Here is a 20,027-nt window from a genome sequence, read left to right as displayed (position 1 = left end):
TGAAGAAAAGAAGGCTCTGAGGAGACCTTACAGCACCTTCTAATACATAAGGGGCTACAAGAGACTCGAAGAGGAATTTTCTACAAGGACATGGAGTGATATGACAGTGGGGAATGGCCTTAACGTGAAAGAGGGTAGGTGTAGATTAGACATAAGAAAAGGGGTTTTTTACAATGAGGGTGGCAAAATACTGGAACAAATAGCCCAGAGAGGTGGTGGATGCCCCATCCCCAGAAACACTCAAGGCCAGGTTGGATGGGGTCTGAGCAACCTGATCTGGTTAAGATGTCCCTGATAATTGCAGAGGGGTTGAGCTACATGACCTTTAAAGGTTCTTTTCAGTCCAAACTATTCTATGTTTCTATGATTCACTGCTGCCAAAAAATTATGGAAACAGCTCTAAGACCTGTCGGGAGCAGGGCGGGAGAGAGTGGGCACAATGAAGAGGAATTCAATGGTCACAAAATGTAGTCTAGTTAACATACAAACACTGTATGACTAAAGCTTGGCTTGTCCAGGACCATACTTGTGATTCATTGCCCTTCTTTCATCCTCAAGTTACCAACCTGAATTCCTTTATTTTCCAAAAGACATCATAAGCAAGCACAGGTAGGGTCAATATAACCTACAGAAATGATATTCAGAATCTCTTGCTCTAACACCTGCTAGTATGTACACCATTAATAAGCAGAGAAAAAACCTACATGCAGAAAGGTTTCTCCAGCACCTCAAAATCCAGATTGCTCCCAAAGCAGACTTCCTACGGAGTCCCCTACCAAAGCAGACTTCTTGTCTAAGAAAACTGTCAACCAGCACCTTCCCATCAAGAAAAGTGTTCCAAGGTAAAAAGGACTGCAGCTGCTCAGCTACAGGTAACCAAAACTTCTCTTTGAACCATTACAACTGAACACAAAGTCAAGATTTTACTTCTGATTACCCAGATTAACACCTGCGTGACACTCTTTAAACAAGTCAGGTTTAGTTCATCTAACTCAGGTCTTAGTATTTCAACATGCCATTCTGTGCTGAGAAGTACCATAGTAGATTAAATTCTCAATAGCAAATTTCTTATTACTAAACTATGTTAGTAATTATGTCTCCTCAAAAACATTTCAATTAAAGAGAACAACCTTTTGCCCAGTTAAACATCCATCACCATATGATTATAAAAAGCCAAGCCAATTTTATAGTAGTAAACTGCGCCTATAGTCAGGCTGTTGTTGAGAAGAGTTTATTGTAACTACAATAGAAGACTTCTACTTCTATGACATAAACCCAAGCATAGGTAAGTAGTTATCAAGCTGACAAAGAGAACTCCTACCTAAATCAAGTTTTATCTGAAACATTAAAAGTCAGCATATTTTACAAAAAGAGTTGTCCTTGTGGGACACTGCAGACCTTGCACAGAGTTTACCATAAAACTAAGCTCAGCTGAGCTTAGAGCTAGAGCCTTTTAATAGCTCCTTTCCCAACTATTAGATCAGCATAACCAAACAGGCATTTCATAGTACATATCAAAAGTTCAGCAGCAAATACTGAAGTACAGTTGTTTTTGTCTTTTTATTTTTAAAGCAAGCCACAGAAACTATGTGCAAGCACATCTGATTCCACCCAATCTCTTTGCAGAACTCAAACTTTTAGTGGAACAACTTGAGCTAGTGCACCAGGCAATGAGTAGTTCCATATAAATACATGCCAGGACACAAGGTATCCCAGCTCACATATTGTCACTTCTCATTCTACATACCCCAAAAGGAGATTAGGAATGCTGCCTGGTTGGAAAAAGCTTTTTTGTGTTGTTTTTCAAACATATCAAAGCTCTAGCAGTAAAGTCTCATGTTCATTTCTGGAGCCTACATGTCTTCAGTAAGATGGAGGACAGAATATAAGTACAGTTTATCAAATACAAACAGTTCATTCAACTGACGCAACTGGTAATATTATTTCAATGTTTAGCAAAAAGGTCAGTTGTTTTAAAATCTGAATTTTCGTGATAAGTGTAAGATAGTTAATGGTTTAATGTTCATTACAGAAAAGTCTGAAGAAAGAGTGTTAATCTAAAATCATATGGTATTCTTGTAACATTTAAAACAAACAAACAAAAAATACCTCAGCAAACCAATGCCACAATCAACCACCACAAACGAAACAAAACAAAAACCCGACAAACAAGCAAAACGCCAAAACTTTGTCAGACCACTCACCTGCAACGCTGGTAATGGTAACAGGAACTCCTTGAACTTGAACACCTGCAGCACTCAGGTTGGCAACACTTACTGTTTGAAGATTAGGTACTGAAGCAAGCTGGGCAGCATTCAGAGTGATGGGGGTACCAGCAACAGCCACGGGAGCAATTTGGGCAATAGTTGTGCCACCACTTGAAGACACAGGGGTAATGGTTAGTTGTTGGGGTAACCCAGCATTTTGAACTTGCAGATTTGAAAGGCTTTGCAAATTCTGAACCTGCACAGTTTGCCAGCTGATCTGTCCTGACGGTGTTAAAGTTGGAGCCCTGATGAGCACCTGAGTTGGGCTCACGGCCTGCAGCTGAACATTCTGCAAAGGCTGCTGCTGGATGGTCTGTATAGTCTGCCCTGACTGGAGCTGAAATGACTGTGGAGGAATGGCCTGAATAATCTGCTGTTGGGGCTGCTGGATCTGTATCTGCTGCAGAATAGGCTGACCTACGATCTGGACCTGTTGAAGAGAGCCTGACTGATCCTGGACATTCTGTAGTCCATTGGACTGAAGCTGACTGGAGCTCTGGGCTTCAGAGTCTGTAGCAGTTGTTTGAGGTTCTTCAGTCGCCTGCTCTGAACTGCTGCTGCCTGTTGTGCTTGTGTATTGGCCTGTTTCTGCAGAGCTTACCAGTGTGTCACTGCTAGTCAGAGATGTTGAGGCAGTGGTTGTAGCCGTGGAAGATGAGGAAGGAGAGTCTGGCATGGTACTACCAGAAGCGGAAGTGACAGGTGTAGACGCCAGCTGATTTCCATTAGAAACTCCACTCTCAGTAGACTGGCCAACTTGGCCCGAACTTCCTCCAGTGGCAACGTTGTTAATCACAGGCAAAGCCAGGGTTACCCCACCAATGTTTATAGGTAGAGTTGTTACAACTTGTGCCTGAGTACCAGGAATAGTTTGCAGTTGCAGTGGTATGGAAACACCAGGCCTAATTTGGACTGGAACTGTCTGATTTGCTAGGTTTTGAGCAACAACATTTCCCGAAGCTGTCCTGTTTGCAGTTGTGAGGATAGCTTGATTATTCCCTGCAGGAATAAGCTGAATTTGACCCTGTATGTCTTGTAGACCAGTAGCATTGGATGGATTGATTTGACCTTCCGTTGTCTGAATCTGTGGAATCACTTGGTACTGGACACTACCGCCTGGATTCTGCACTTGAATGACTTGGAATTGTCCCGGGGTCGTTGTAGAAGAATTGCCCGATTTGGTTTTTGAAGGAGATGCACTTCCATTGTTACTGCTGGAGGGACTTCCTGCGCTTGAGGCAACAGAAGACCCTTGTTGAGCAACATTATTTTCTTTTGAAGCAGAGGGAGCAGCGGCAACGAGCTGCCAAGCATTTCCAGCAAGCTGAGTTGTTACCAATTCCAACTGCTGTGGCTGATTCTGAAGCTGCACCAAACCTTGATTTGGGTCTATAATAATCTGCTGCTGTCCAGTTCCTTGATTCTCACCAGGAGTTCCTATTTTGCTGCAAGTGGCTGCTAGCAAAGCGAGAGGTGAAGGCTGAGAATCCTATCCATAAAAAAAGAAAACAAAAAGAATTCAGGAGAAGAGTGCAAGTACAAACCATCAAAAGTCAGCATTAAGGTTTGCACAGGAAGCTTAAAAAAAAAAGTGCTTCTGCATAGAGCCAAATGATACAGCTCTGAATAAGGAAGTATGAACTGCTGTAAATAATCTTTAAACATAGTGCTCTTAAAAGTCCCTAATTATCAATTACTATGTCACAGCCAAGACCTCAACTGCATCATCAATTTAGTCTTTCCCCCCGACGATAAAATAAAGAAAAAAATTAAAAAATGCTTCTATTACACGGAAAGCAGCTGATCGCTGCAAAATGCAATCGAATAAACATGTCCAGGCAGTAAAAACATTGCACCCAACCGTGTTTCATCCAACCCAAAGAAAGATGCTCAGAGCAGGAAATGCTGTTAGCTGAACACTTAATTTTAAATGCTAATAATCTGGGCACTTCCCTATTCGGGTGTGTGTTCTTTACCTGTGAGCCTCCAGTTTTCCCTTTTTTATTATTATTGTTGTTATTCTCTGCCTCGGGAGATTTCTCTCCCTCTGTGGGCATAGTTTCCTCCTTCTTTTGATCTGCAAAAATATCAAGTGTAACAGGTTAATTATTCACCTTCATTTATATAATAACAAAACCTAAAAGCATATCCTTTTCGGTTCCCGGATTGTCGCTTTTGCCTCTTCATAAAAACAACAGTACAAATCATTATTACAAAAGAACGAGTCCTAAGAAACGTGGTTTGAAACCCAACCCATGGGGGCTGGAGAGTTAACACCCAGAAAGGGGAGGTTTGGTTTCCTCTCCCAGAGACAGCAGGAAAAAACCACCCACAACCCTCCTCCTCCTCCTGCCCCCTAAAGCATCGACGGCCACTGAGTGGCCGCCGATGCTTTAGGGGGCAGGAGGAGGGTTGTGCATGGGAGGGAAAGAGGGAGGAAAAGAGGAATGAAGGAGGGAAGGATGTGCACAGGAGGGAGGGTTAGCGAAGAAAGGGGGAATGGAGGAGGGAGGTACGGAGGAGGCGAGCCGGAGGGGCAGGCAGGAGAGGAAGAGAAGAAAGGGCGCATAAGGAAGCGGCACGGATGGGCGGAGGGGCAACGAGAGAAGAGCGGGGTAAGAAGGGGTAAAACAGAGGGAAGAAAAGGGGGACCCGGGAAGGCGGGATAGAGGGGGGATGAAGGGTGGAGGGAGGAGCGGAGGGAGGGAGGGGTGTGCACAGGAGGGAGAGAGGGAGGGGGTTACATACCGCTCATCCCGCATTAATGCCCCGCTGAGGCGCCGCTCTAGGGGGGAGGAGAAGGAGGAGGAGGAGGCGGAGGGTGGGGTGGGGGTAGCGGGGAGAAGGCCGGTCGCAGCCGGAGCTGGGAGGAGCGGGACGGCCTATTTTTCCACGAATGGCCGCCGCTGGGCTGTGGCGTAGCTGCCTCTCTCTCCGCCCGCCGCCGCCGCCGGCCTCAGCCCGCCGCCTTGAGTGACAGCCGAGGGCCGGGGTGGGCGGCGCGGGGGCGGGGCCCGCCGGGACCCCAACGACGCCCACTGAGCAGGAAACCGAGCCCAGCCGCCGGCCCCTCGGTCGCCCCGCTCCGCCTCAGCCCGGCTCCCCACGCCGCAGGCACAGGGGGCGGGCCGGGGGCGGGCCGTGGACCAGGGCCCTGGGCCTCCTCCTCCTTCTCCGTCTCCTCCCGGTCCCCTGCCCGTCCGCGCCGCGCGGGAGGGGGCGTGGCCGCCGAGGCGCGCGCTCCGCGGGGGCGGAGACGTGCGGGCGGCCTGGGCTTCCGCGCTCGCGCCGCTGGCTTGACAGCGGCGGGCGGAGGGGCGGGCGGGGGGCGGAGCCTCGGCCGGGGCGGGGCGGGGCCCGGCCGAGCCTTCAGCTCCGGGTCCCGCCGCGGCTCGGGCCGATGATGGACGGCGCGCGCGCCCCGCTCGCCAGCGAATCCGGCGAGGGGGCGGGCGGGGCCGCGCGCGGCCGCCGGCCAACCCGGTGGCGCCCGCACGCCTCGCGCGCTCGTAACTGACAGCGCGCGGGAAGACCCCGAGGCGCCGCTTCCCCTGAGGTGCGGCCCCCGCGCCCGCTTCCCCGGCTGTCCGGGAAGCGGGGAGGAGAGACGCCTGCGGCTTCCATACGGGAGCCGGGCCTATTCGCTCGGCCGCCTCTGTCCTCCTTTGTAACCGCCTCCCGCGCCAGCCCTCTGCCTGCGGGCGGGGGAAGGGTGGCTCGGGGATGGCGTCCACACCTGCTGCGTGGAGGCGGGAACTGCTTCCTCTCTCCCCATTGGCTCGGCCGCAGCGGCGGGCACGCCTGGCACGCCGGGATATGTAGTTTTGGGGTGGCGGTGGCGACGAGCGCGCATGCGCGGTGGCGGTTCCCGGCAGGTGCCTCCGGCGCGGTTCGGGGCGGGTCAGCCCTGAGGTGTCAGTGCTCAGACTCGCTGCAGATTCCCAAAGCGGGAATCAGCCCCCAGCACGCTATGCTGGACTAGGCTGGTTCTTGTTGGACTAAAACCAGATGAATTACCGTGGTGCTGTTGTTTCCCCCCGATGCTTGTGCCGCTGTTCCCTGCGGCTTCGGCCCCGCTCAGCCTTACTGGTTTGGAGTGATAGCTGGGCAGGCCAAAGCTGGTCGTGGCAGCTACGTGGTGCAAGATATATTAGATCTACAATGATGGCCTCCATGGCAAAGCCTGTTAGCCTTATTAAGATTTGGAAAATGTTGGTGCACGTGTGCAAATTTTGTTAGTTTAAATTTTCTATACTATGTGCCCAAGTTATTTGTCAAAGTGCAAAATCACCAGCCTCCATGGTGATTAATGGCATGGAGCATCTCTCTTATGAGAGAAAGCTGAGAGATTTGGGTTTTTTCATCCTGGAAAAGAGAAGACTTAATGTTTAACCTTTTTGCAGCCTTCCAGTACCTAAAGAGCGCCTACGAGGAGGATGGAGAGAGACTATTTGTAAGAGCTATTTGTAGTGATAGGATGGTGGGGGAATGTCTTCAGTCTGAGAGTAGGTTTAAATTAGATACTAGGAAAAAATTCTTTACTGTGGAGGGAGTGAGACACTGGAACAGGTTGCCCAGAGCAGTTGTGGATGCTCCATCCCTGGAAGTGTTTAAGGGTAGGCTGGATGGAGTTCTGAGCAACCTGACCTAGTGGACCCTTACATGGCAGAAGGGTTGGAACTAGATGATCTTTAAGTTCCCTCCCTATGCAGACCATTCTATGATTCTATGATAAGTCAAAGATGAAAGTGCCAAAGCAGTTCTTTACCAGCTATTCAACAGTTTCATCCTTCAAAGGGAGGAGGCCACCCTCCCCTCAATCTCTACTCCAGGCCTCCAAGAAGCCCTCTGGAAGAGAGGAAATGTAGAAATACCATTGTAGAGTAAGAAATTGATAGACATAAACATGGTACAGGCTTCTTTCCAGACATTGTACAGACAGAAAACACAGGTCACAACTAGAAAATGACAGTATAGAAAAGTCTGGGTGGGAGGGACCCAAGGATCATCAAATCCAACTCAAGTGTTACGTTGTCATAGCAGTGAATGAATGATGTTTGTCCCTACTAAGAACACAATACAGCCATGCTCTGAATGTCTGCTCTGTTACTTTGTATTGTAATAGTGAGACACCAGAACAGAACAACTGTTGGGCCAAAGGAACTTCCTTCACAGGAAGTTTTTGATAAGTTAGGATGTGCCTGTGCCAGGCTGGTCTGGGAGTATTTGATTCCACCTCAGTACAGAGCTAGACAGTGTAATTTTCTGAACTCCATCACAACTCTGTAGTTCTAAAGGTTTCTGTTTTCTAAGGAGACAATTTTCATGTGTGTCAGTCACTGTGGTGTGGTTTTATCCCCAGAGCATTGCTCCATACTTTGAAAAGGCTATCCGTTTACCCACTGTAGTAGTAAAAATTAAAAATTACGTTCCTGACAACATTTCCTGACAACAAACCAAAGAAAGGTACACAGAAAAGGTACCACATGTAACATAGTTAAGATTGCTTCTTCTGTACTTTGTACAGCGTAAATGTATCTTCACTTCTTGCTCCCCTAAACTGTCCAGCCCAATTGTTGTGAACTGGAACTCGAAGGACATACCACTATTGTGCTTTTAGAGAACACAATTAAAGCTTCCTTATCTATAGATTTGAGGAATCTATAAATTCCTCAAAACTGCTTTAATTCCTGCTCCATCTACATGACTTTTTTTTTTGTTTGTTTGTTTCACAGCAACAACAGTTGGGAAGGAATCATGACCCTACAAATGCTGAATTATTTGTGTTCAGATAAGCAGGTAGTAGTAGCTCACAGTTTACAGCTCAGCCAAATCCCAGTGCTTCCTGGTCAGCACCAGGGAGCAGCAAGAGTAGGGCCTCCCCCTTAGAGTGTCCACTGCTAAGGCAAGGCAGTACCCTCCTGGCCAAGGCACCATCCCTTACATCCAAGCAGGTCTGAGGGACTGACAGGACCTGCTGGTGATCCAGTGGTCAGCAGATGAGCAGGAGTCTGGGCCAACTTCACCACGGGGCCAAGGCTGAGCTCCATGAGAGCTCCAGCCCCCTGGGCAGTGTGTGGGAGTGTATGGTCAGGCTGTTCAGAGCATCACAGATTTCCTGTGCACTCAGCTCAGGAAAGCAGAGTATGGGGCACCTCCTGAAGGAGGGAATGTATGAAGAACAGGCAAATATGCTATCAAGGTCACTCTCCTTTTTTTTTAGTGAGAGACAGAGGTTTTAATCCCTTTGGAGGCTTTTAAAATTTTACTGGATTTCCCTCTGAGTCTGTAGGTACAGTGCTTTTGAAAAATTTACTCTAGGGTACAAAGAGTAGAATCTGTCTCAACTCAGCAAGTGATTGAAGTGACAGATAAAAGATGGTGGTGGTGTAGGTGGTTTCAGTAGGGGCACCATGATTTTCATTTTTTATTTTTACCATCCATAGTTATTCCTATACCACCTACTCTTTCCCAAATTCCAAATGTCACTTTTGCTCAAATTCTTTCTGCCAGCTTAGGGTTTCTGAGTCTGCCCCTTTCAGTGTTGTTCCCACATGAACCAGTACCTTCCCTTTGCACCCTGACACTGGTTGTTCTCTGTGGGTTTTGATTGAAGTCAGCAGTAGTTACCTGTTGACTTACATGAAAGAAAGATCAGGTCTGAGAATGTATGTCTGTTGGCACAGGAATCCCAACTGCTAATGGGGACCTATGAAAGTAAATTTAAAAAAAAAAAAAAAAAAAAAAAAAGGCTATCATCACTGCTTTCTTTCAGGCTCAGGACTTTAGAAGTGTGTTGTCACCCAGGAAAAGAGCACAGCATGGAAATGTGTGGGTGAACGGAGACCCACTGAAATATGAGGTTCCTGGCAAGATGTAGCTCAGGCATAGTATCACATGAGGGTGGCTGGTTTGCACAACAGCCACCAAACTAAGAAAATCAGCTTAATTCTGAGTCTCTATTGCTTTGTGTCTCTCACAGTGTGTATATATTTTAACTACAAAGAGCTTAGCTTCTTGTTTTTGATACTTTAATTATCCTTTCTCTCTATCCATATGTGCAATTTTCTGTTTCTCTTGTCAGTTCTTCTATGTTTTGTTCCTGTTTTCCTAATATTTTCATTTTCTTTTTTTCCCCAACTTTTTCCAGTGTGAATTTATTTCCATGGGTCTTGCCTTTCCCATTACTTTTTGCTACTTTCTTTCGTTGTTCTAATAGCCACCCATTTTCCACCTCAAAGATATTCTCACCCCATTTCTGCGCCTGTATGTTACATTTTTTTTCTTTTTTCTCCCCCTTTTTAAGCTCCCAAACTCTCTTCTTTATCACTTCTGACTTGCTCTTTAAGCTGTCTTTAGTGTTCATTGATTTTTCACCTAACACACTGACTGATATTTTTAAACCTTTTTAGGCATGACTCTCTAGAGCACAGTGGGGCTTGAAATGCTGAACAGAACAACATCCAAATATCTTTACAAAGAAGAAAAAAAAAAAAAAAAAAAAAAAAAAAAAGAGGGGGCGTGAAGGAGGAGGGAAAGACAGTTGTCTGCGTGCTCCAGTTTCATTGGTTCCCTTCTCTACTCTCTGCCAGCACTCACACGGGCTGGCAGCTGCAAACGGCAGAGACAGTAATGACATGGTGGCTTCACAAAACTGTAAGTCCAGTTGTATTAGATTAAAAATGCTTCAGCCCTTAGACACAAGGTGATAAACTACTATAGGACCACACTGTTTGACTGAAGCTGGGGGTGATAGTGAGAATATTTATATAAACATATGAAGGAATAATTTTTGTCTGCCAGCATTGAGTAAGATCAAGTGTCAGTAACCATATTTCTGAATGAGGCTTATTTGCAGCCCAAAGAATCTTTTGCCAGTTCTTTCATGTTCCCTTTCTGCTCTTGGTGCTGCTTTGCCATGGAACTCCAATGTCTTCCAAGAAATATATACGGGTTTGGGTGCATATTTACTCTTATACTTCTGGTGGTTTTGTTGTAAATTGTCTCAACTGTATCAACAGCAACTTTGAAGAATTTGGTGATGGCCTAGCATTACTGATCAGACAGAGCCTGGACCAGAGCCACAGTGGAAATTGTTACTTGGCAAGCAAGCCCCTTCGGCATTGTTCCACGTGATCCCAAGTGAACCAAGCAAGAGGTGTTTGACCTACTTGGATTCTGTGGAAAACATCTGTTGACAACACCACGGGAGTTCAAGCAATGATTTCTTCAGTAGTATCCTCTCTTTGCAAATGCATCAGCCTGGGGAACCTCAGAGAGCACAAGACTGGATTAAGAATCCTGCCTTCAGAAAGACCAGTGGTGAAAATGAGTGCTTCAGTTCTGATGGCCATGGCCCTGGCCCTAACTTCTCCAGGCCTGAAACACAAAGCTGCTCTTCCTTGTACTGCATTCCTTCTCACTCAGCTGACATTCTCCTAGGATTTTCTGATGACATTACTGTGTTGCAGTTACAATGAGAAAGCAGGTATGTCTCAGGCGTTGTGACATCAGACATTGTGAACATGAGCTTTTAGCTTAGGAAGGGAAAGTGAAATCTACCTGGCATTATGCAAGACATCAGACTTTATTTCTTGTCACAGTAACAAGTGACAGCTGCAATCCAGGACTTCAGCATATCCAAGGACACGGTGTGGAAATTGACTGCAGGACATTCACTAATGAGCTTCCCCTAGTAGGTCAAAAATGTGTTTTTCCAACACCCAGAAACATGTAATCCAGCAGAGAGACGATCTGCATACCCTAAGGGAGCAATAATTCTTTTCTGTACACTTTTCTATGCCCAATCTATCACAAAAAAATTTTGATTTTAGTTTGAAAACTAAAATCAAATCTTGCCTGAAGTATGTTTGAACTCAAGGAGTTACTTGATTCTACTTGTCATTGCTATGAAGTATTTTTGGCTTCTCTCCTCCTGTCCCAAGCTTCTCTTAGGTGTAAGTTTGCAGACATCTTGCCTTCTTCTTTGTCCCAAGCCAGAGAGCCCGTGTTGGCTAAATATGTGACATACCCTACCATCATCAGGGCTAGATTAAGTAGGGAAGAAAAAACCTTAAGATGTAGTTCCTTCTGATTAGGAGATAGATATTCTTTAATATGAAAAAAAAAAAAAAAAAAAAGAATAAAAAAGTAGGAAAGGTACGAGTAGAACAAAATCTGACAGAAAATCAAGGATTTTTCTTTGAGGTGGACAAGTACACACAGCCAGCGACCACTTGAAAGTAATTAAATCAGTAACTGAAAAGGTCTTAGTGAAGATTGCCAATGGATGAGTTCATGAGCTTGACTGCCATGGTGCAGGCACAATCCCCTGTTGCTCTGATGGATTAATTTGTTGATTTCAGTGTGCTGGGAGCTTGAGGGATCATATTCTTCTTGTGTCAGCATGGCCAGGAGGAGCTGTGGGGCACTCAGATGCCACACAACTCCATGTATCACCTAACCCTGGCTTTGTCTTCTTTTATGATTAGTTACAAAGCTTGCAACACAGTGACTCCTTCCTTTTGATCTAGAGCATGGAGATCTGAACTCGTGGATGTGGTGGTTTAATCCCAGCCAGCAACTAAGTAACACACAGCTAATCGATCACTGCCTCCTGGCCCTGGTGGGATGGGGAGGAGAAACTTAGGGGTTTACATAAGAACAGTTTAATAATTAAAATCAAACATAAAACACTAAAGGTCAAACATAAAATAAAAGATAATAATAATAGTAATAATGAAAAGGTTGGCAACAAAGAGAGAGAGAACTAAAACTAAAACTCAAGAAAGACAAATGATGCACAATACAGTTGCTCACCACTTGTTGACCAACATTCAGTCCAAACCCGAGCAGCAATTGTCTCCTGTCAACTCCACCCAATTTATGTACTGGGCATTGTATTCCGTGGTATGGAATATCCCTTTGTCTAGTTTGTCCTGGCTGTGCTCCTTTCTGGCTTCTTGTGTACCTGTTCACTAGCAAAGATTGGGAAACTGGAAAATCCTTGATTTAGAGTAATTATTTCTCAGCAGCACCCAAACCATCAGTATGTTATCAAATGCAAACCCCACGGTACTTTACCAGCTACTAGGAAAAAGAAAAATCACTCTATCTCAGCAGCAGCCAGGATAGCAGAGAGAATTTTTTCAGTAGCGGTGACCCTGATGCAGCTGAGGATGTATCCAAGTCTACTATCACTTCCTATCAAAATGGTTGTTTTAATTTCCTAAATAACCTGGCTTGCTGTTGATTTTCCAGTCCCAAAATGCTGCCAGGGCACTGAGATGGGGGAACTGTGCTTTGGGTCTCTGCATGACTAGTTATTTCCTCTACTTGCTAAATGACATGCTTACACACTAGTCTTCTCACAAACAAACAAACAAACAAACAAAAAAAGAGCTGAACTTATCATTAATATTGTACTCCCCACTCTAGAAATCTTTTTTTTTGCTGCTTAGCTGTCTCACCTGCATTTGCAGAACTCTTCTCATAGAGCCAGATTTGATGCTCAAAATGATCCTGTCTTTGTCATCATTGACAATATACAACTACATAGAAAGTCGTGTCTGATGTAACCAGCTTTGCAGTCTCATTTTATGTGGCCCTTTGTGTGCAGGAAACGCTTCTGCCTCAGGAAGTCTGCCTGCATCTGTGCTGCCACCAAAAGCACTGCTGCCCTGCCCGCATACATGTTTTTTGCTCAGTTCTTCTTCCAAAAATGGAGACACTGTGATGTCAGGTGTGGTAATAGGTCCAGAGCAGTTTAGTTTAGTTCAGTTTAAACTGTTCAAAGACAGAATCACAGAATATTCTGAGGTAGAAAGGACCCATCAGGATCATTGAGTCCAACTCGTGAACTCATGACCTCTCTCACCTATTTCTTGCAGTGAAACCAGGCTGGCAGTTTACAAAGTACCAGAGGATGGGAAAGTGGGTGAAGTTCAACCAGGATACTAGTTATCATGCCTGTAATACATATAGGCATAAACAGGATACCCTACGCTCTGTGTTATTTGCAATTTGTAATCCAAATTTTGTACATGGTACCAGTGATCCAGTTCTGCACAGGTCTTGTATTAATAAATGTAGATGAAAGCTACATGAGGTACATGTCAATTACAATGTTGGTTCTTGTTTGAGAAAATCAATGAATGTACCTGGAAATTCAAGTCTACAGGTACAGCCGATGGTGGGGGGAATGAGAGGTAGATTTTTTCCTCCTTGAACTCTAATAGAAAAGAAAACAGATGAAACAGCACATTCCATAGTCTCAAATATATTTTCTAATCTTGACTCTTCAATAGAATACAGTTTTACTTTCATGAAACTTCTGAGGAGATGGAACTGAGAACATGAGCCATAGACTCAATTTTTACCTAGCTCCAAGTCTCAGTGTATTTTATTGTAGAATAACTCTTGCAAAAGTACTCTAACAAGGGTCCAGATAGAAGTAAAATTGTAGTAATTGATAATTTCAAGTACTCAGGATTAATGGATAAAATATTGCTGAAGGATATAGCTAAGAGTAGCAAATTCTTGTTACCACAAAGGACTGCTTTAAGCAGTAGGTGGTTTTGCTGGTGCGCAAGGGACTTAGCCCTAAGTAACAAATGAGATCTGATTTAAGAAGTAATTACAGCTGACTCTCTCTGTCACAGTTACTGCAAGATAGTGAAGATTAGTGTAGTGATCTTAACTGTAGAATTGGTGTCCACAGGCATAAAACCATGAAATCTAAGGCAAAGTATTTTGGAAAATAAAATCCTTAAAATCAACATGGTAAATATTTAATTACACCATTGTATAGTGATTAGAAGAACAAACATACTGCATTAGATAGTTTATTTGAATAATAAATAAGCTTATAAAGAGTTAAAAGCAGCCCCCATGAAGCCAGGGGAAAGTGTCAAGAACAGTGTCATCTGAATTCTGTAGCTGATGGATGTGTCAGAGAGGTTCTGCGAGGAAATGTAAAATTCAAGTGGTCAGAAATAAATCAGAAAGAAGAAAAATATTTGGAATCAAAGACCTGCAGGCATCAAAAGATGCATTAAGCTGTCTTGAGAGAGCGATTAAAGTCAACAAGAGATCTAACCTCTGCAGATGTTACTGTTTAAAATGAGAGACCACCAAGGCATGAATTTCTGAAAGGCAAGTCACTGTCAGAAACAGTCATGAAAATATTTAGTCCTATAAAAAATAGCAAATTTAAGTTACAACTTTCTGTTTCTTTGGGACTGTAACCAAAGTATCAAGAATGAAAATCCAGCAGGATCAACTCTTTGCCTCTTTCTCAAAGGAATGGAGAAACTCTGATGAGTATTTTTTCTAACCTCTTCTTAGAAAGTTGAATGGTAGAGTTCATACTTTAGCTTTTGGAGACCTATTTCTGTCTGTAGCTATCCCTAGAGTCAGAAGATTTTCCTGTTTTATCCTAAACCTTTCCAGCTGCAATTAAAGGCAGCAAAGTTCTGTCATGCCTTCAGTGTCATGAAACACAATCATGAAGTGGGATCCCTGCTTTTCATAGTTTTCTACATATTGGAATGTTGAGATATCACCTCCACACCTGCCATCAGGCTTTAAGTTTAGAGCAAATATTACCTCTCCCATTTTTCAATCCTTTTCCATATTTTAAACCATTTTAAAAGGTACTCTTCTTTATATACTATTGTATTAAATGACTGCAAACTGAGACTTTTGAAAGATGAGTTAAGAAAAACAATTACTAATCCTGTCTCACATGTGACACATCTGTGAGAATGTCCCAGGATGAGTTTTTCTGTTTTTCCATTAGCATGGTATCGTGGATTCTATTCAATTTGTCGTTTATTCTAACAGCCAGGTATCTTTCTACAGTGCTGTTAGTATTCTCAATTTTGTATTTATGCATTTGATTTTTTTCTAACCTCCATATCGTACTTGGTCTTTGTATTTATTGAGTTTCATTTTATTGACTACAGACCATTTCTCCCATTTCTCAAAGTAATTTTGAATTTTAATCCTTCAGCTGCTTTGCACCCATTATTCATGTATATACAAAATAAATATATTTATTTTGGGTGTGCTCTCCATTTCATCAACCAAGTAATAAGTGAAAATTTTGCATTGGATCAGATTTTGGCCAGACCCTAGGAGAATTCTGTATTATATATCTCTTTTTTGTTTGAAAACAAAACACAAATAAGTCTAGGAGTATTTTCTGCAAGTAATTATGCACCTATTGTATGCAGCAAGTTAGCCCAGAACAGAATGTTTTTGTACCCTGTTAATGAGAATGTCAAGTAAGGTAGTGCCCAAAGATTCCTGTAAGTCAATACACACCTCTTCTGCTGCCTTTTTTGCTATGAGCCAGATAATCTATTAAAGAAAGAAAACACAGCAGTTTATCAAACTTTTTTTTGCAACAAATCTTCCCTGCCTGTTTCTTTTTCACTGACCCTCCAGGTGCTTTAAAAGTGTCAATTTCATAATTTATTAGAGTATTGTTCTTGATGTTGAAATAATGTTGACTGCTGATTTTTTCCTTTCTGAAGATGATATTTTATTCTCCTCTATTCAGACTACCCGTTGTTCAAGAATTCTTGAAAACAGTGATGGCAATACAGTGTTATAAATGTTTTAATTCTAGGACCACTTCACAGAAAATATCTGAGGTAAATATTTAGATACTGTGTGAACATAAAAATTGTGTCTCTGTTCTCAATATTTGACACTTGCTTCAAAAGGGGAAAATTAAGGGAACACTTTTAAAGACAAAATTTGCAAGACAGAAAATAAAATAACTTTTCAGAAAGAAAATTGTATAACTAGTTTGTTAATATACTTTGCAGCTTTAAGATACTTTTCCTTCTAAATATTACTGAAGCTAATCAGAAGAAGCTAGTTAGATACTTACTAATTTTCTCTATCTGAACTACATTATAATAAATTAATGGTTGCCAAATTGCTTCTTTGAAATAACTCAGTGGCGAAAAGAATTAAAATGTGAACAAAAAAAAGAATATAGGTAGTGAGATATAGACATATTGAAATACACTGGTTTTTTATCAATTTTATCCATTTTTATCCATTTGTCCATTTTTATCCCCTTGCCCCTCAATTTTTTCTCTTTTACTCCTCCCCAAATCCCCTAAACATCCCCCTTTTCCTGCCTCTAGATCCTCCCCTAAACATTATGTAGTAAATCCTGTACAACTTGAAAATGCTTTTCTCCTACACTGAAGGGGATCTAAGAGAGTTACTTGCTTGCAGCACCTTGTCATGTTAACTTTTCCACCTGGACACTGGGTCCCTGCTGGGACAGTCCCAGGGAGGGGCCTGAATATAGTGTTTGTTTCTTGGTAGTCCTTGGTTCAGGTTGTGGTGTGGTCAGCAGGACCACAGGGCAGGTTGTCCCCTTGTACTCAGCACTGTTGAGGCCACACCTCGAATCCTGTGTTCAGTTTTGGGCCCCTCACTACACAAAAGACATTGAGGTGCTGGAGAGTGTCCAGAGAAGGACAATGGAGCTGGAGAAGGGTCCGGAGTGCATTTCCTAAGAGGGACCTGGGGTAGCTTGGGAGGAACCTTACTCCTCTATACAACTGCCTGAGAGGAGGCTGCAGCCAGGTGGAGTTCAGCCTCTCTTCCCAGCTATCCTGGAATAAGACATGATAAAAAGTCCTCAAGTTGCACCAGGGAAAGTTTAGATTGAATATGAAGAAAAATTTCTTTGCTGAAAGGGTTGCCAAGCTTGTAAACAGGCTGCCCAAGGAAGTGGTGGACCACCACCTGTGGAGGTATTTAAAAGACATGTAGATATGACACTTAAGGACATAGTTTAGTGGTGGACTTGTCAGTGTTGGATTAACAATTGGACTCAATGATTTTACAGATTTTTTTTCCGATGTAAATGTTTCTTTGATTGTATGATTCTAGGTTCCTGCCTGCCACTCTGCCTTCCTTGTACTCCTCTGGACTTGTGGAGATGCATCCTCAGTGGTCTGATGGCTTCTGTGATGGCTCTGAGGGTAACCTGACAGAGTGTAATTTGGGTTCCCCATCCTTCCACTGTCTCTGAGCATCTTTGTGGGTGTGCAGGTGAGCTTTATCACACAACTGAGTAACTCTTCTGCTACAGATGGCACTCACGATAATAATGAAAAAAACCTAACAAAAACCCAAGCCACACCTCTTCCACCAAATAGTTGTAACCTTTCAATTGTAACTGATTTTTGCTAATAAAATTTAAACTTCTCGGGAGGAAAACACCCATTTACTGTTGGCCTTGTTAATACAGGTACTTGATGCTATGGGTTGTGGGAGGTGATTACTGGAATCTGTCCCTTCTCATCCTATAAGAAAAAAATATCAGAAAAACAGTGAAGAAAATATGCCATTTTACATTGGTCATACTTTTATAGTTTCTTTAGTGGTTTCCTTTTTTACCTTGTTTTTGAGTTAAATTATGATGAAAATATAAGACGTGATTTCTTTTGTGTAAAGAGCTTCATGTAGATTGCCAAGACTCACTTCTAAAGAGTTAAAAGCCACATTATAAATCATAACAAAATTCTTCTCTTTTCATCAAGTTTCCGTTATTGTGTGAGGAAAAAAAAGGAAGTTGCTTTTGCATACTCCTTGGAATTATGTGGTGCTCAAGAAGCTGTTGCTAAGAGATTGCAGAGTTCAAGTTTTTCTTCTTATCAGAAGGATGTGGCCATGAAGCTCTCCATCTGCCTTAGAAGAACACCTTAATTTGTAGCTGTATATTTAAATTTATATTTTAGAGCACAGACACAGTGGCCTGGCATGAAAGACAGCTTTCACAGGCGGGCAGTTTATTGTACGTTGAAATAAGCCTCTCACAGAAGTAGACACAACCAATTTGACATCATGCAGCCCATTCATGTTAATCTTCAGATGAAGAACCACTAAAGAGTTTTAATGTCAGAGTTATGTCTCTTGTAACAGTTGATAACAGCTCTGCACTGGCTAGATGCCTTCTGCTGCTCTCTAAGCTGAACAGGAAATCTAATTAATCTCGTGGTTTCCTGATACTGGCAGTGACAAATGTATGAGTGCTGCTAAATTCAGTTGCTAGATAGTGAAAGATATCTTTGGGGTTTTTTTTTGTTTTGTTTTTTTTTTTTTTTTTTTTTTCCTACTATGAAATATTAAACTTGCCAAACAAATGACTAAAGGTCAACATAAAATATAATGTGGAAATTGTTTCTCTCTTTACCTACCTGAAAAATTAATAATTAAAACATAATTAAGAGAGAGAGAGAGAGAGAGAGAGAAAAGTTTTCTGGTTTAATGTACATATTTTACATATTAAAAATGGAAGATATTCTCACCGAAGTAACATCTGCCCTGAAGCTTCACAAGGGCACTTCACAGCTCTAGAATAAGTTCTGCTCTGGTGCTTAGCTGAGATGACTAAAGAGTATGAATGGCCTGCCAAATTCTTTGGGTACCGTTAAGTCTCCCTCTTTGGGAATGTATGCATTCAATCACTGTGGAGAGGAAGAGGCAGAAAACAGCCAGACAGTGGCTGCTGAAACCACACAGAGGTGCAGGTGAAATATTTGGCTATGAGGAGCTAAACTATTTTGTCAGTTAGGCAATAAATTTTATTCTAAGTGAAATTCCCTGGTCCACATTCCTATGCTAACTTGAGGTGTTTTTCCTGGTTCAAACAGAAAGTGAGAAGGGGAACAACTGAGATAACCAAAGTCAAACCTGACACTTTCTGTTCCATGTGATCATTAAATTGTGTAAAGTTCCTGCAGTCTCTGTAAAGCTGCGATAGCTGGCACAGCAAAGCAGGTAGCAGCTATAGAAGCAGAAAACTGGCACGCTGGAGCTTATGCCGGTCTGATCCCTTCTGCTATTCTGTATCACAGGACATATTGTGGATTCTTTATTTTCTATTTTTATATTAAAAATTATTCTTGTTTTGACAGAGTTTGTAATCTCCCTGTAAGTCTTTTTACTTACAGAAAGACTTCAGAAACATTTAACATCTGGGCTTTCTCTCAGTTTGCTTGTTCTTTACAATGCTTGTCTCAGAAAAGCCATGATCTTTCAAATCGTGGTGGTCTATACTGATCTCACTGGTCATTGCAGCACTAGTCATCAGCAAATGCAGTGCTGCACTAACTAATTAAAGTCTTCTGCGTTTGGCATTTTGTTGAATGTACTAATTCACAGCAATGTACTTACTTGTGCTGGGTTCATATGCAGCTGTGTTGCTTCACAACTGCCTTTATCCAATTTGAGAAGGTACACTTCCAAAAAGAATGACTCTTCTTCTAGCCCAGGTGTGCATCACCGTTGATTTTCTTGTGGTTGTTCCAGTGTGGCCATGCAGCAACTCAGAGAAACTCAACGCAGTGAGTTTCAGTCGCACAAAAAAAAGTCACACAAAAGATATTTTCTTAACTAAGCTGTTTCAGCAGCCTGTGGTGATGAGGCAGCGCAGTCCCAACACAAAGGGAAGGTGAGAAGATGTGGCCAGGCACAGGCTAGAATTGCACCTTTCAGCAGTAGTGGAGATCAGCTGTGAGAGGTGTGACACCATTCCTTTGCTGTGGGGTTAGCAGAGCATCTCTACACCGATTGTCTTTGCTTTCATGGGGCCTCTTTCTCTCTTTTGTAAGAGGCTCAGCCATGCTGTGAGACTGTGCTTGTATCACAGCTGGAAAGAGAAACATGCTGTTTGGACTCCTGAGTACCTTTGCTGGCAGCGTGACCCACATGAGCACCTTCTAG

The 20,027-nt window shown here is 43.0% G+C and overlaps 1 protein-coding gene and 1 long non-coding RNA gene across 4 annotated transcripts in view; one reads left to right on the top strand and one right to left on the bottom strand.

The window, feature by feature from the left end:
* The window catches only part of SP4 (Sp4 transcription factor), a 30,484-nt gene extending 25,383 nt beyond the window's left edge, over nucleotides 1-5,101 (bottom strand). For both annotated transcript variants that reach the window (XR_014590082.1, XM_083861370.1), the window contains exons 1-3: nucleotides 5,016-5,101; nucleotides 4,244-4,344; nucleotides 2,205-3,756 (exon numbers count right to left, since the gene is read on the bottom strand). Coding sequence is in view for 1 of the 2 variants with exons in the window: in XM_083861370.1 (XP_083717496.1) it covers nucleotides 2,205-3,756; nucleotides 4,244-4,344; nucleotides 5,016-5,022 (1,660 nt within the window). In the remaining variant the exon portion in view is untranslated. The remainder of the gene's footprint in view (nucleotides 1-2,204; nucleotides 3,757-4,243; nucleotides 4,345-5,015) is intronic.
* LOC310909497 lies at nucleotides 4,460-19,582 on the top strand. Of its 2 annotated transcripts, XR_014590085.1 has the most exons (6): nucleotides 4,460-4,882; nucleotides 9,680-9,923; nucleotides 10,289-10,755; nucleotides 15,832-15,925; nucleotides 17,190-17,351; nucleotides 17,843-19,582. It is a non-coding gene; the product is annotated as an uncharacterized lncRNA (long non-coding RNA). The 2 variants fall into 2 exon arrangements; XR_014590086.1 differs by lacking the exon at nucleotides 17,843-19,582 and having other exon boundaries at nucleotides 4,464-4,882; nucleotides 17,190-17,758.
* The last annotated feature ends 445 nt before the right edge of the window (nucleotides 19,583-20,027 follow it).

Source organism: Zosterops lateralis (genome assembly GCF_965231275.1).
Source record: "Zosterops lateralis genome assembly, chromosome: 1".
Taxonomy (NCBI): domain Eukaryota; kingdom Metazoa; phylum Chordata; class Aves; order Passeriformes; family Zosteropidae; genus Zosterops; species Zosterops lateralis.
The sequence above is the reverse complement of the archived record's forward strand: the minus strand, read 5'-3'. Positions and strand labels throughout refer to the sequence as shown.